General features: G+C 39.6%; 1 protein-coding gene across 1 annotated transcript; it reads left to right on the top strand.

Moving 5' to 3' along the window:
* LOC107615069 (peptidyl-prolyl cis-trans isomerase FKBP16-1, chloroplastic) lies at positions 1,793-5,074 on the top strand. Its single transcript, XM_016317207.2, has 8 exons — positions 1,793-1,939; positions 2,500-2,694; positions 2,804-2,838; positions 3,110-3,203; positions 3,839-3,899; positions 4,272-4,317; positions 4,491-4,561; positions 4,656-5,074. The coding sequence occupies exons 1-8, from the start codon at positions 1,902-1,904 to the stop codon at positions 4,767-4,769; spliced, it is 654 nt and encodes a 217-aa protein (XP_016172693.1). The 5' UTR covers positions 1,793-1,901; the 3' UTR covers positions 4,770-5,074.

Genomic DNA, 14,260 nt, shown 5'->3' with positions numbered 1-14,260 from the left:
TAAAGATTTAAGGTTTTCATTTAAAATAAAAATTGTATAATTATGGATATAATAAACTATAATAACGACGCTTTTTAATTTCGTTATTGGAGCTCGAGTGGAGTTGGACAGCATTATGGGGTAGGGAGGGCCTTCACCAGGGTGTGGTGTCAGGGGTCTCACTACTCGGACTCTTCGAGTTCCAACGTTTTCATATCCCGGTTTATGAAGAAGATTGGCATCCCTAGTCAAAACGGACGGTCCGACTTCAATCTTTATCAACTCACACTCTCAACATGCAATTCGGACCGTTCGAGTTCATCTTCCAACTCAAGCATATCGGAGGGTCCGATTTATATGCACCAAAATTTTTTTCCTCCACCATCTCAAATTGGACCATGCGTTTTCGGGGAGAGAAATTCACTAACAAAGAACTCAGACGGTCCGAGTTCTTCTCCCAAAAGCTGCAAAAAATCTGCCCCACATACATGTCTAGCCCTCCTTGATTCCATATCGATGAAAAGCGCACATATAGGATCCATTTCCATAAAATTGAGCCATAATAACGATATAGACATTTTTTAGATTTGAGTTTTTACAAAATTTGAATTGATATTTGGTGTAATTAAATAAAAAATATTTATAACAATTAATTAAAAAAATAATTTATATTTTTTATAAATAAAAATATTATTAAATATATAAATTTTAATTTATTGTTTGTAATTTTAAATTTTTTATTACGTAGGATTACCAATTACTAATTAGCAAATAAATATGGGTTCATCTAGTGTAAAAATACTTATTCATACAGATTTACAGATTTTTGTCTTTATTGAATTTGCTGTGGACACGTGTTATTTATGTATGGCTGAAAGCAGATAGCTGAGAAAGCTAAGGAGGCTGATCGAAGGGCTGGGTCAGCCGGCTGGAGTGCACAATTTAGAATGGGGTTCTCATTTTAGAGGGTCCCGTTAGCGCTTGTTGGGCCTTCAGGTTTGTTCCCAAAAAGAGTGGGGGTAACCACTCTAGTTGTTGATGTGGGTCAGTCTTCTCCTATCATCCAAAAAAACCCTAGCAGCGTCCACCAAGATTATTGCTATAGGGCCTGGTTCTGAAGAAACAATGAGCAACGACTAAAACATCAACGTTATCACATGACACAATAAGATTATTACTCGATGATGATGATGATCATAATAATAATAATAATAAGAAGAAGAAGAAGAAGTAAAATCCTTAGAGAGTATGTTACAATAAATTCAAGAGAAAATTTCACTCTATTACTTTGCGAGATGCTAAAATTACATTCGCCTCCCTTCTATTTTATAAATGTACATTCTCTTCCTTTCTCCTGCGTTTTTTTCACTCCTTTTTTTTTCCACCACTTCTTTACTTTTGACTTGAATAAATCATTTTTTCAGTCCATTACTAACACGGACCAAACGCTCTCAACAAAGCATATCATTGGGCCATTCTTTGAGGAATACGAGCAACCCACCGTTACGTTGCAAGGGCGTTATATGTGTCCCCGTAAGAGCTGCCTCAAGCCAGCCATCAGCCATCAAGGGCCCCCTATGCGACAAATTTGTCAAGCCGCCTCCCTCCAGCCTCGACACCATAATCACGTGTCGCTCACGAACTAAAGCAGAGGGAATATACGGATCTCTGTATGCTCATTCATCTGTACACTATAATTCTCCAATAAATATTTACGGCTAAAGTGGGATTGTTGGGTCGAGTCTCATAAATAGAAAGCTAGCGTGATGTTGACCCGGCAAAAAAATTAAATAATAAAATAAAAGAAGAAAGAAAAGCAAACGTGATAAGCTTTGTCCTTTGGATGCAGATAATGTTTTCCTCAGCTTCAAGCTTGTCTGCTGCTGAATTGTGTCAACAACAACAAACTATTCTCAGCATGCATGGCACTTTTAACATTTCTCATGCTTTCACCTCCAAGGTAATAATACTTTCCGATTTCTTCAATTTTATTATTACATAATTAAATGCATAAATTTCCACTTAAAAAATGGTTAGTTATATCGTGTTCAAAGAACATTCACAACCGCTATTTTTTTTTATTTTTTATATAATTTTTAAAAGAGTCCTGCTGGGGAGCCAACGGACTATTTGTCCAATGTATACAATGAGCTATTGAGTTATAAAATGAACATCTTTCATATTATCTAGAATAACCATCCGAGCACTAGAGATAATAAACATCTTCCCAAAAGTTTAAACCGATTTTGGGGTTCACCAAGGTCAAACTCTTGACCTTTCGGATCTAGAGCTCTAATACTATATCATGATACCACTCATCTCAAAAGCTTCAGCTGAAGGTAACACTAATAGTTATATCTCTAATACTTTCTAAACCTCCATTGTACACATTGTACAAATATTCCATTAGCTCCTCATACTTTCCCTTTCTAAAATTTGTAACTGAAAATGTGCATGAAAATTAGAGCATACAAGAACTTATGCTTTTAGTTGCTTCAAACCTTAAAAAAAAAAATCCAGGTGCATGGAGAATGCAAATCTCAAATGCGCTGTACCTAAAGGCTTAGAAAATAATAGTCTCAGAGCAATAACAGAGAGAAGATTTTCCAGAAGGCTAGTTCTGCATTTTCTGGGTATTAACCATGTGATTTATAAAGCTTCTCTTGCTTTTGCTGCGCCAATTATGCCAGAAATGAAGGAACCTGAAGTTATAAGGTTTGTGTCTCTCTTCATATTGATTCTTAATTTCTTGTTTGTGTGAATTGACAAAAATTGTTAATGTATTGTGATATGTGATTTATTGTTCTTTATGTGAAGCATCTAGGACTTTGAAGCTGCCTAGTGGAGTCATAATTCAAGGTAAATCAAAGCATACACTATAGATAATCCAATTGTGCAAATGGAAATTATTATTAGTGTAAATCTGTACTAAGATCTATACCACTATCTTAGTGGACATAAAAGGAGACACAAATATCTGTTATAGCATTGTCCTACATATGAAAGATATTGTTGATGAAGAAACACTTTGAGGTTTCACTGTAATGAGTTTGATTCAGATTGAAATGAACTTAGCTATCAATACAACTTTTTCTGCATAAACAGATTTTTTTATATGTTTCCAAAATAGATATAGTTGAAGGAGGAGGACCAGAGGCACATGATGGAGACTTGGTTGAATTCAATTATGTATGCAGGCGTTCAAATGGCTACTTCGTCTACAGGTAATTTCTTACCATGAAAAATTTTGTGTTAAAATGATTTCACAGAAAAGTTCGGTATTAGGCTGATTGTTATGAGTTATATAACTTATGACCCAACATTTGTTTCACATCTTACAAGTAAAGTAACCCCCTAAAATAGTATTTAAAAGAATCTGTCATTGACAAAAAGAAACCTGAAAGAACAAAGGTCCCTCGAACCCCTCGAAAGCTAATGATCCAATCATGATTAAATTCAAGGCAGCTGTTAAGAAGTAAATGGTCATGATTTCGACCATTGTGTTCATAATCTTTGTTACAACCCAACTAATATTAAGCCGCTTAATTAGTTGGTTAGCACAGTAGAGTTTGTTAGGAGTATACCTAAGAGTATTGAGTCATTGTATTGAGTATGGAAAAAGTAATGAATTGGTGAATTCCTTAGAATTCTTTGGAGATTGATAACTCCTCTCGAATAGAGTTGCAACAATCTTTGGGGCCACAAGGGCTTTCATTCTTTTGCGGTCCATTTTGCGACCGCCAAATCTTGTGTAACTTTTGGTGGTTTATGCCACATTTTACCATTTTCTTGTACTTAAGCTAGCATATATATATATCTGACCTATTACTCTCTTGCTGTATATGATGATTGATAATAGTACGGTGGACCAATTTAGTGGAGAAAGTAAACCTGTCACACTTCCTTTGGATGAGAACCAGGTTAGTTTCTTTCATTCAATAGTGAAGGCTAGTGAACTAATTCTTGAATGTGTTTAGTATTCATTTCACATGCGGTTATAATTTTCTTTTATATTCGAGGTTAGGAGTTTTAGGCAGTGTTTGATTTGAGAGAAGGACAAATATATAAGGACAGAAACTGAAACACATTTCTACTATTGATTAAAATCTTTTAACATTTTGTTTTTTCTTTGTTGAAGCAATCAATTCAATAGTGGAAATGTGAACACGACCTTGTCATATTTATTTCAAACCTGAGTGGATTCGAATCCGGCTTTCAAATGCATGCTTTCTATTCTTTGTGTAAACAGATTAACTGAAATATATGATATTGCAAGTTGCATGTTTGAACAGATGATTGTGGGTTTAAAGGAGGTTCTTATTGGCATGAGATCTAATGGTATGTTTTAAGATCTTATCATTATTCATGAATGTTCTTACATGACAATTTTGTTCCGCATCTATAGCTTTTTTAACTATCTAAAAAGTACTTAGGGAAATTGTTGGTATCTTTGTTTGTGTAATTGGGTCATGGAAATTTTTTATTCATTTTTTTTTAAATTTCATTTCCAGGGAAGAGAAGGGCACTAATACCACCTTCCATGGGATATGTGAATGAGAACTTGAAACCAATACCAGAAGAGGTTAGTTGCGTACTACATAATATATATAACATAACATAACATATCTTTATTTGAATATAGTGAATTTGTAAATATTGTTTTTTGGTAATTGCAGTTTGGCCCTCGACGCAGCCTTTTCTCTCATGCACAAGAGCCCTTGGTATTTGAAGTTCAGCTCTTGAAAATTTTGAGTCCACCATCATCAACATCTGCATATTCAACTAAATGATTTCTTTTTCCTTCTCTTGTTTCAAACTGCTTTCATTGCTTTTACGATAAGCAATGGAGTCTTGATTCTTTAAAATGAAAACCTTGGTGGGAGAAGATTGAAAGTTTTATAAGGACAATGGAAAGGAAGTTTTGTAGGGCAGTGTATGGATTGGATTATATAAAATCCAAACAATATATCCATATTAAAAGTAATTTTGTGGTTCAAGAAACAATTTAGAACTGGCTTGTATAAAGTAAACCAGTTTTTAATTATACACAGTTTTTGTTATAAATTCAATTTTAAAATTTTCCCATTTATATATGAATTTAATTTTGACGCCCTGTCATTATAAAACTATTTTTTACACGTACATCTAATTACATAACGTCATATCAGCAAAAATAGTTACCTTTCACATTGACCGCGTGAATAGTCATCCAAAAGAACAAATGTAATTGTACGACTGTAAAATATTTTACACCATTAGTGCATCAAAATTAAACTCTTTTTTATATATATCTTATTTGTGTGCACAAATAGTGTGACAAAGGCATGTTATGGAGCAAATGCTATCTATCAAAATTCATGTTTATCTAGCAAATGTATGAAGTAAGACTTGTACATATTTCCATTTTCTGCTTGAAAATAGAAGATGTTTGTCAAAGATAAAAAATGATTCCGAAGGCGGTTTAAAATCTTCAAAGCTTGAATGAAACAAGATGTGAATCAAAATTATGATATCATATCCATTAATGATTAATCAATTTAAAATCTTCAAAGCTTGAATGAAACAAGATGTGAATCAAAATTATGATATCATATCCATTAATGATTAATCAATTGACTACAATGCTGCACAGAAGTCACTAGAGTTCAAACATTTTTAACACATTTTGATAAATTTAACTCAGTATAATTAGTCATCATCAAGATGATCAATGTCATTGGAACCTCCGAACAAGAATTTTACTATATTTGCAAAAAATAAAATAGAAGAGCAGTGAATGAAATATTAAGTAAAACTAATAAACTTTTGTTAAGAAAGGCATCCTTTGGCAGGGAAAGGCATCCTTTGGACAAGCTTTGTTCAAATCCGTGTAATTGATGCACATTCACCATTTGCCGTTTGGCTTCTTGACCAACACGACATTAGTCAACCAGGTCGAGTAGGGTAGCTCTTGGATGAAGCCTGCTTCGGGCAAGCTTTTGACTTGCTTCCTGACTTCGGTTGCTTGGTCAGCGGAGATTTTCCTTCTCTTTTGAGTCACTGGTTTGGCTTTGGAATCGACATCGAATCGGTGAGATTCAGAGCTGGGTATATTCCTGGCATGTCGGTCGGAGTGAATGCGAAAAGGTCCTTGTTTTCTTTTAGAAGTTCCATGAGTTTACTTTTTAGGCTGAAGGGTAGATTCTTATTGATGAAGGTGAATTGGCCCTTGATTTGCCCTATTTGTAACTTTTCCATGTCTCCCTCCGATTCTGGTCTTGGCTGATCATCATGCCGTGCGTCCAGGTCGGCTAGGAAGATTCCTGCCGCGTCCTGTGATAGCTTTCGAAGGGCTAGGCTGGTGTTGTCGCATTCTACCGTGACCTTTTGGTCGCCGTATACCGTTCCTATGGTTCCGTTGTCAGCTTAGAATTTCATAATTAGGAACATGGTAAATATGACGGCAGAAAGGTGTTGATTGTTTTTCTCCCCAGTATAATGTTGTAGGACGTGGAGTGTTTTAGGACTATGAACTCAGAGTGTATGGTCTTCTTTTTGTTTCTGTTCCGATGGTGATCGGTAGCACTATGGAACCGTCTGGCTTGAGAAAGTTGTCTTTGAGTCCGGTCACTCCGTTGCGATGACTTTGTAGGTTTTTGTTGCGGAATCTTAGCTTGTCAAAATCTCCCTTGAAAAGGATGTTGGACTCAGCTTTGGTGTCTACTAGTATACATTTTACCGGACCGATTCTGACTTTAGTTGATATGACAAAAGGGGCGTCTTCCGTCAAAGTGTCGTTCTGGCAGTCGTCGGGTGAGAATGTGATTGTTGTCAGGAGGGAGGAGGTTATTTTTTCGTCTTTCATGCCTAGCACCCGGAGATCCTTTTTCAGTGCTGATTTGGATTTTTCCAAAGCGTCTTTCTCGGTGATAACATTTACCACGATCGTTGGGTCGGTTTTTGGGCTCTCCTGGTGCGCTTGCCTTATCACCTTGGGTTTTCGTCCTTCCTGATCTGGCGACCTCTCCTTTTCGACTTTCCTAGGCTCTTGAATGATTTTGGAAAACTTTGGGAGTTTGCCGTTTCAGATGGCTTGTTTGAAGGGGTCTCTTAGGTCGAAGCAGTCTTGAGTCATGTGTCTGTATCCTCTGTAATAGTCGCAGTACAGGCTTTTGTTACCGCCTGTCCGTTCTTTTAGTTGCCTGGCCTTTGGAGGATGCCTCATTCTGCTATGTGATGGTAGATCTTCGTGAACTTTCCCACTTTGGGCGGCCAGCTGGGCCAGTGGTTTTGAAGTGTTCCTTTGGGATGTCTTTGGGTGGTGGGTTACCTCGAGGTGCCGTGTTGCCGTTTATTGGCCGCCACGACTTGGCTTACCTCTTCGTCATTTATGTATTTCCTCGTGACGTTCTAGATTTCATGCATAGTCCAGACCAGTTTGGTTGTGAGCTGATTTTGGAAATCTTCGTTCATGAGCTCATTGGTCAGGCACAGTCTGGCCACGGAGTCTGTAAGCCCGTTGACCGTTAGGCACTCGTCATTGAACTGGTCGAGATACTTCCTTGTGGGTTCGTCTTGTCGTTGGGTGACTCTGAGCAGGCTAATCGGATGCTTCGCTTTTGTGATCCTGGTGGTGAATTGTGCCATGAATTTCTTGGAGACGTCTTCAAAACTGGTTATTGAGCCGTTTGGGAGAGCTTTGAACCACTTGATTGATAGGCCGGCAAGAGTTATCGGAAATGCCTTGCATTGAACCGCATCGGTAGCTCCCTCCAGGTTTATCTTAGCCTCGAAGGTCGTTAGGTGTTCTTGTGAGTCCTTTGTCCCATCATATTTCATGTCGGATGGCTTGTCGAAACCTTTTGGTAACTTAGCTTTCAGGATTCTTTTGGTGAACGGGGTAGCTCCCATTATCACGTATTTGTTCCTTCTGTGTTTGGGATCTCTTCGGTGTCTTCTTTCATCGTCATCGTGCTGACGTTTGGGCTCTCGAGAAACGCTGCGATTTCAGTGCCTCCTGTGGTGTTGGTTGGGTGGTGTTCCGAGGGTTACCTGAAACTGTAAGTCGATCTCGAACGAGATCTTCTGTGCTAGTCGGAACCGATGTGTCCGGCTGGTGAATGGTGACCGGAGCTGGTACGTCCGACTTGTTTGGACTTTGAACGTGCTGCTGATCCTCTGTCACCGAAGGGTGGGGGGTACCTGCAAGAGACTCTGATGCTTAAGTTAGCATGGGTATTAAACAAGTGTTATGTAGAATCAGAGTATCCGTTATACCTGGGTGCTCCAGTGTATTTATAGTAGTATGGGCTGACCTTTCTGATAAGATAAGTTAGTTATCTTATCTTATCTTATCTTATCTTATTTTGGGTGAAGTCAGCTTATCTTCAAGGGAACCGCCTTTATCTCTGTAGGCTTGGATTGCCTTTGAATTTGGGTCGTGTTCCTCTATTTGGGCCCTTTACTGGGCTTTCCTGTTGATTTAGCCGATCTCTTTAAGAAGAGATCGGGTAGTCGGACCTGAAGAGGTCGGTCGCCATGTTGCTAAACATCCCGGGTCGGACAGCTTGACCCAGGGTATGAACAGTGCCCCTGTTTGAGCTCGGTCTTCTGCTTTGAGGTCGAGTTTTTTGACTTCAAACTTTTTATAGCGAAGCCGAACTCGAGCACTTTTGTCGATTCCTTTTTTTGTAGAGCTTTTTGAATGTAGAACGTTTTTCCTCTAAAGACGCGCGCTTTTTTATTAGCGCCTTGTTACGGGGAACGTGCGAGGGTTTAATGCCCCAATTAATTTGGCATTAATTGCCCCGTTTCCCTTAACTTCTTTATTTTTGAACTTTACACTCGGAAAACGGTTTTTCTTCTTCACTCTTTCTTCGTAACTTCTCCCTTTACTCTCTCGCTTTCTGTTTCTGGCTTTGAGTCCATAGCTCCTTCCTACGACGCTTGCTTTGTTGCTGTTTTTGTGGAAGAGAGGTGATTCTGGATTTCGCCTTCCGTTTTTCTGCTTTCTAGGACAGCTTTTCTCCCATTTTTCAGGTTTGATTCTTCTTCCTTCCTTCCTTTACGCCATTTATTTTGAGAAAGTTTTGATTTTGGCTGGAGAAAGTTTGGATCTTTCTGTCTTTGCTTATGCCTGATCGTGGTGTGTTTTGTAGTTTCTTTGCCTCTTTGCATGATTTTTGCTTTTCCTGTTGCTCGCTGTTTTTAGGGCTTCTGCCTATTGTTAGTGCTTTTGGTTTCGAAGCTTTGAGTGATAATTTTGTTTGATCCTAAAAAAGAAAGTATCTTTGACGCTTTCTACTTGTCGTGCTTCGATGTTTGGGGATGCATGCTTGTTCTTTACTGATAGACTGTAGGAAGATAGTGGTTTTGATGACTTTCTGTGCTTTTTGCGTTTTGTCTTTCTCCTATGAAAATGCTCGCTGTTTGAGGTCTTCTATTCTTGTTTGAGAGATGCTGGAATGTAAGCGGTAGTTTTTTCCTGAAACGGTGCTTTGTTATTGCCTCCAAAGGATGTCCCAGGACTTTGGTTTGAGTCTTGGGGTTTTCCTTTCCTGTTTGTTTGTCTGTCAAGTTGTTTTGCCCCTCCTCCGAGATGTTTTGTTAGTAATCCACTCTTCTTTTCTTTTGTAGGATTTAGTTGACCTCATGTTTTCCCGAAATAACGTTGTAGAGATGCCTTCCCAGGTTCTCGCGGGTATGGCCGACTGGGTGGACTCTATGGTTCTCATGTGTGTCTCGTTGGTTGATTCTGATTTTTGAGCTCAGCTTAGGCAGTTTCATAGTGCCTGTAATAATTCTGGAGATGAGAAGAACTATGAACTTGTCCCCCCTTCTTCTGACAAGAGAGTCTGCTTTTCAACTCGGGTTGTTGATGGTCGCCCTTTCTTTTATGCTTATGATTTTTTCTTTGGTCAGCTGGGTATCACCCTTCCTTTTACCAGATTTGAAGCCGATCTGTTATGGTCTTGTAATGTTGCCCTGTCTCAACTTCACCCCAATTCTTGGGGTTTTATTAAAATTTTCCAATTGCTGTGCGATGGTTTTGGTATTCCTGCTTCCCAATCTCTCTTTTTCTATCTGTTTGTCTTGACTAAGCCCGGTGTGGTAAAAAAGAAGTCGGCTTGGGTCTCCTTTCGTTCTACCCAAGGAAAGAAGGTTTTTTCCATGTTTGACGAGTCGTTCCGTGATTTTAAAAACTACTTTTTCAAGGTCCGAGCTGTTGAAGGAGCTCGGCCCTTTTTTCTGGATGAGAATGACGAACCAGCTTTTCCCTTGGAATGGCAAAAAGACGTGAGGGTCTCCCGGTATTCGTGGGAGATGTTGGATGAGGCTAAGCGAGCCTTTGTGACTATCTTGGAAGAACGCTGGGGTCAACCTCCCCATCTTGACACAAAGAAATTTCTGACCAATCCTTCTCTTCTTCAAACTGAACTGGGTATCTTGTGTTTCTTTTATTATTTTGTTTATGTTGCTCGTAGCTGTCTTTTCCGACTTATCCGAATTGTAGCTGAATTTTCTATTTTGCTTGCAGAGGCAATGAAGAATAATGAAGCTATGAAAGCTTTTAAGAGTGCACAAAGGGCGACTGCTGCCAGAAATGTTGCTGCCAGGGCAGCTGGGGAGGGATCCTCCCAGGTGCGCGAGAAGCCATCAGTGCAGAGTTCCGTCGGGGTGAAGAAAGTGATCCCCACACCCCGAGCTCGTTTGGTAGATCCTCACGTCGCCTCTGCTGCTCCTTCTGTTGCTCCTCCCAACAAAAAACAAAAGACTGCTGAGCCCTTTGACCTCGATGCTCCTGATTTTAATGCTATTGAATTCGTGGATCAACAGATCGGTCCCTACGGTGCTCTCTCCATGGACGATGTGTCTATCCTTCATCACTTGGAATTCATGGCCTGAAATCATGTGAAGATGGCGTATATGTCGGCTGCCATATATCGTACTGCTCAGAATCTCCCTCTCCACGCCACTAAAACGTTTATGGAGGAGGCGAAATAAGAGTTTGATCGGATGAAGGAGTTAAAGGAGGAGCTTGAGACGAAGGTGGCCAAGCTGGAGAAGGACTTGAAGAATGAGGAGGCGAGTTCTCAGTCATTGGCAGCTTCGTTGAGGTTGGCTGAGGACGCAGTCTTGATGCACAAGGATAGTTACGTTACCTCTTATCGAGAGGTGCTGCGCCTGAGGGAGGAGCTCGACCATGCCCGGGAAGATTATTCTGAGCTTCAAGGTCATCTCGTCGGCAGCGTGACTGCTGCTTACGAGAACTTGAAGGAGCAAGTTCGGGTCATTGCTCCCGAGGCCGATCTCACCCTTTTTAGCCTGGATAATATAGTCAGGGATGGCAAGATTGTCCCTGATGATGAGGGTGATGATGATGATGTTGTTCCTCCCCCTGTGTTTTCTACCAAAGTGCCGACCTCTTCGGTTCCTCCTGCTGTGCCCGACTCGGATTGCCAGATCCTGAATCGGGAGGATGGAACTGTGGATGCTGTGCCGATCCAGACTCGCCCTTCTTCTCCTTGTCCTGATGCTGCCAAGAAGGCTCCTGATGCTTGCTGATCTCTTCTTGAAAATTTGTGTAGTTGGCCCGGCTTGTGGGCTCTTTTAGAACTTTTTTATTTATTTGCTGACGCTTCCTAGTTGCTTGTCTAGCAACTTTTTATTTTGAAAAACAAAAGGTAACTTGTTATCTCTTTGTGGTAGGTTTTGGTGGCCTTCCAGGCCTTATAACTTTATAGAGTAGAAGTAGTTGTTTGACTTGACATCTTTTTTGTTTTTCTATTGATGTTCGAAATCTTTCTGCTCGACCTCCTTGGATTACTTTGTTGTTTGTAGCTTGAATCTTTTGAGGTTACGATTTGTGGGGTGATGAATGGATTTTTGATGGTTTAGAATTTCACAAATGAATTCTCGTTGCAAGTATAGTTCCTAAACCAAACAATAATCCTTTCATACAAAAGATTGTTTGTCACAAGTAACAAACCCCTAAACAACTGGAACCGCATCATTTGGACCTCTGTAGCTCAAGTTATGGCCGATTAAGTGCGAAGAGGTCGGCTTGACAGCTTTCCGGTTCTTCCATTTCTTCATGAGTTCTCCAACTTTTCATGCTTTCTTTCTTCATTCCCTTGATCCAATCTTTGCCTCCTAAACCTTAAATCACTTAACAAACATATCAAGGCATCTAATAGAATCAAGGTGAATTAAATTTAGCTATTTTGAGTCCTAAAAAGCATGTTTTCACATTCAAGCACAATTAAAGGAGAATATACAAAACCATGCTATTTCTTGAATAAATATGGGTAAAAGGTGATAAAATCCCCAAAAATCAATACAAGATAAACCCTACAAATGGGGTTTGTCATAGGGTCCAACTTGTTTCTCGGTTTTCCGTATTTGTGACCGGATCCTTTGTGTTAGTCCCTTTCTAAGTTATTATTGTAATCCTCTCTTTCAGAGATTACTTTTATAACTTGTTTGTAGGAGATTGACTTCGTCAAGTCGATCTCTTTTTAAGTTATTTTTGTAATCCTCTTTCTTGGACCTTTGTCAGGTCTCTTTCAGGGATTACTTTGATAACTTTTTAGTAGTAGGAGTCCGACTTGGTTATGTCGGTCTCCCTTAAGTTATTTTTTGTAGTCCTCTTTCTTGGATCTTTGTCAGGTCTCTTTCAGGGACTACTTTGATAACTTTTTGGTAGTAGGAGTCCGTCTTGGTTGTGCCGGTCTCCCTTAAGTTATTTTTTGTAGTCCTCTTTCTTGGATCTTTGTCAGATCTCTTTCAGGGACTACTTTGATAACTTTTTGGTAGTAGGAGTCCGACTTGCTTGTGTCGGTCTCCCTTAAGTTATTTTTTTGTAGTCCTCTTTCTTGGATCTTTGTCAGATCTCTTTCAGGGACTACTTTGATAACTTTTTGGTAGTAGGAGTCCGACTTGGTTGTGTCGGTCTCCCTTAAGTTATTTTTTTTTTTGTAGTCCTCTTTCTTGGATCTTTGTCAGATCTCTTTCAGGAACTACTTTAATAACTTTTCGTTTTGGGCTGACTTTGTCATGTTGGGCCCTTTTAAGTTAAAGTAATCCTTTTTAATAGGGTTGGCCAGACCTCTTTCCAGGTTTTACTTATAACTTGGTTTGACTTGGTTCGACTTCTTAATGTTCGACCAGTCTTTAAGTTATTATTTTAGCGATCCGTAAGACCTCGTCAGGTTCTTTCTTAGATCACTTTCGATAACTTCTTACATTATTCTGTGTTCATCTTTGCCGATTTGTCGAAAGTGGTTGTCATCTCTAGATCGTCCTTTGGGTGAATCGCGTTTTCACCTTTATCGGACGGTTGTCTTTATCGTGATCGTGCAGTGAAATTCTTTTTCACTTTCTGCCGATCTGTTGCTTTATAATCGGACGATGAATGCTTCAGATTAATGCGTCTTGAAATCTTTGTAGAATATCTAAAATATATTTTATTTAAAGGAAAAGTGCAAATAGATACACATGGGATTGTCTGAGTCTCAACTTGGTGCCTCATTAAAAAACCTTTTCAGGAAAAAGAGTGCATCCAATGATGAGATCTTTTATCTTTTCTTAACTGTAGTACTTTCTTAGGTTGCAAGCGTGCCACGACCTGGGAAGCTCTCGTCCATCGAGTTCAGACAGTCTGTAGTAGCCCTTTCCAAGTACTTCTACAACTCGGTAGGGTCCTTTCCAGTTTGCTGCCAGCTTTCCTTTTCCTGGTCGAGTTGTTCCGATATCATTTCGGATTAGGATGAGATCATTTTCTGCAAAAATTTTCGGCACTACCTTTTGATTATATCTGGAAGCCATTCGGTGCTTTAGAGCTTCTTCCCTGATCCGAGCTCTTTCTTGGAGTTCGGGTAACAAGTCGAGTTCTTCTCTCTGAAGTTGGGAGTTTGCTCCCTCATTGTAGTGAACTACTCTGGGCGACCCCTCCTCGATCTCTACTGGAATTATTGCCTCTATTTCGTATGCTAATCGGAAGGGGGATTCCTTCGTGGTGGAATGTGGCGTTGTTCGATATGCCCATAGGACCTGTGGAAGCTCTTCTGCCCAGGCTCCCTTTACATCTTGCAATCTCCGTTTTAATCCGGCCAGTATGACTTTGTTAGCAGCTTCGGCCTGTCCGTTGGCTTGTGGATGTTCAACGGAGGTGTACTGGTACTTTATATTCAAGTCGGCTACTAGTTTTCTGAAGCCCGCATCTGTGAATTGAGTGCCATTGTCTGTGGTTATTGAATATGGAACCCCGAACCTCGTGACAATATTTCTATATAAGAATTTT

Source organism: Arachis ipaensis, chromosome B01 (genome assembly GCF_000816755.2).
Source record: "Arachis ipaensis cultivar K30076 chromosome B01, Araip1.1, whole genome shotgun sequence".
Lineage (NCBI taxonomy): Eukaryota > Viridiplantae > Streptophyta > Magnoliopsida > Fabales > Fabaceae > Arachis > Arachis ipaensis.
This window is presented reverse-complemented; position numbering and strand designations above follow the sequence as displayed.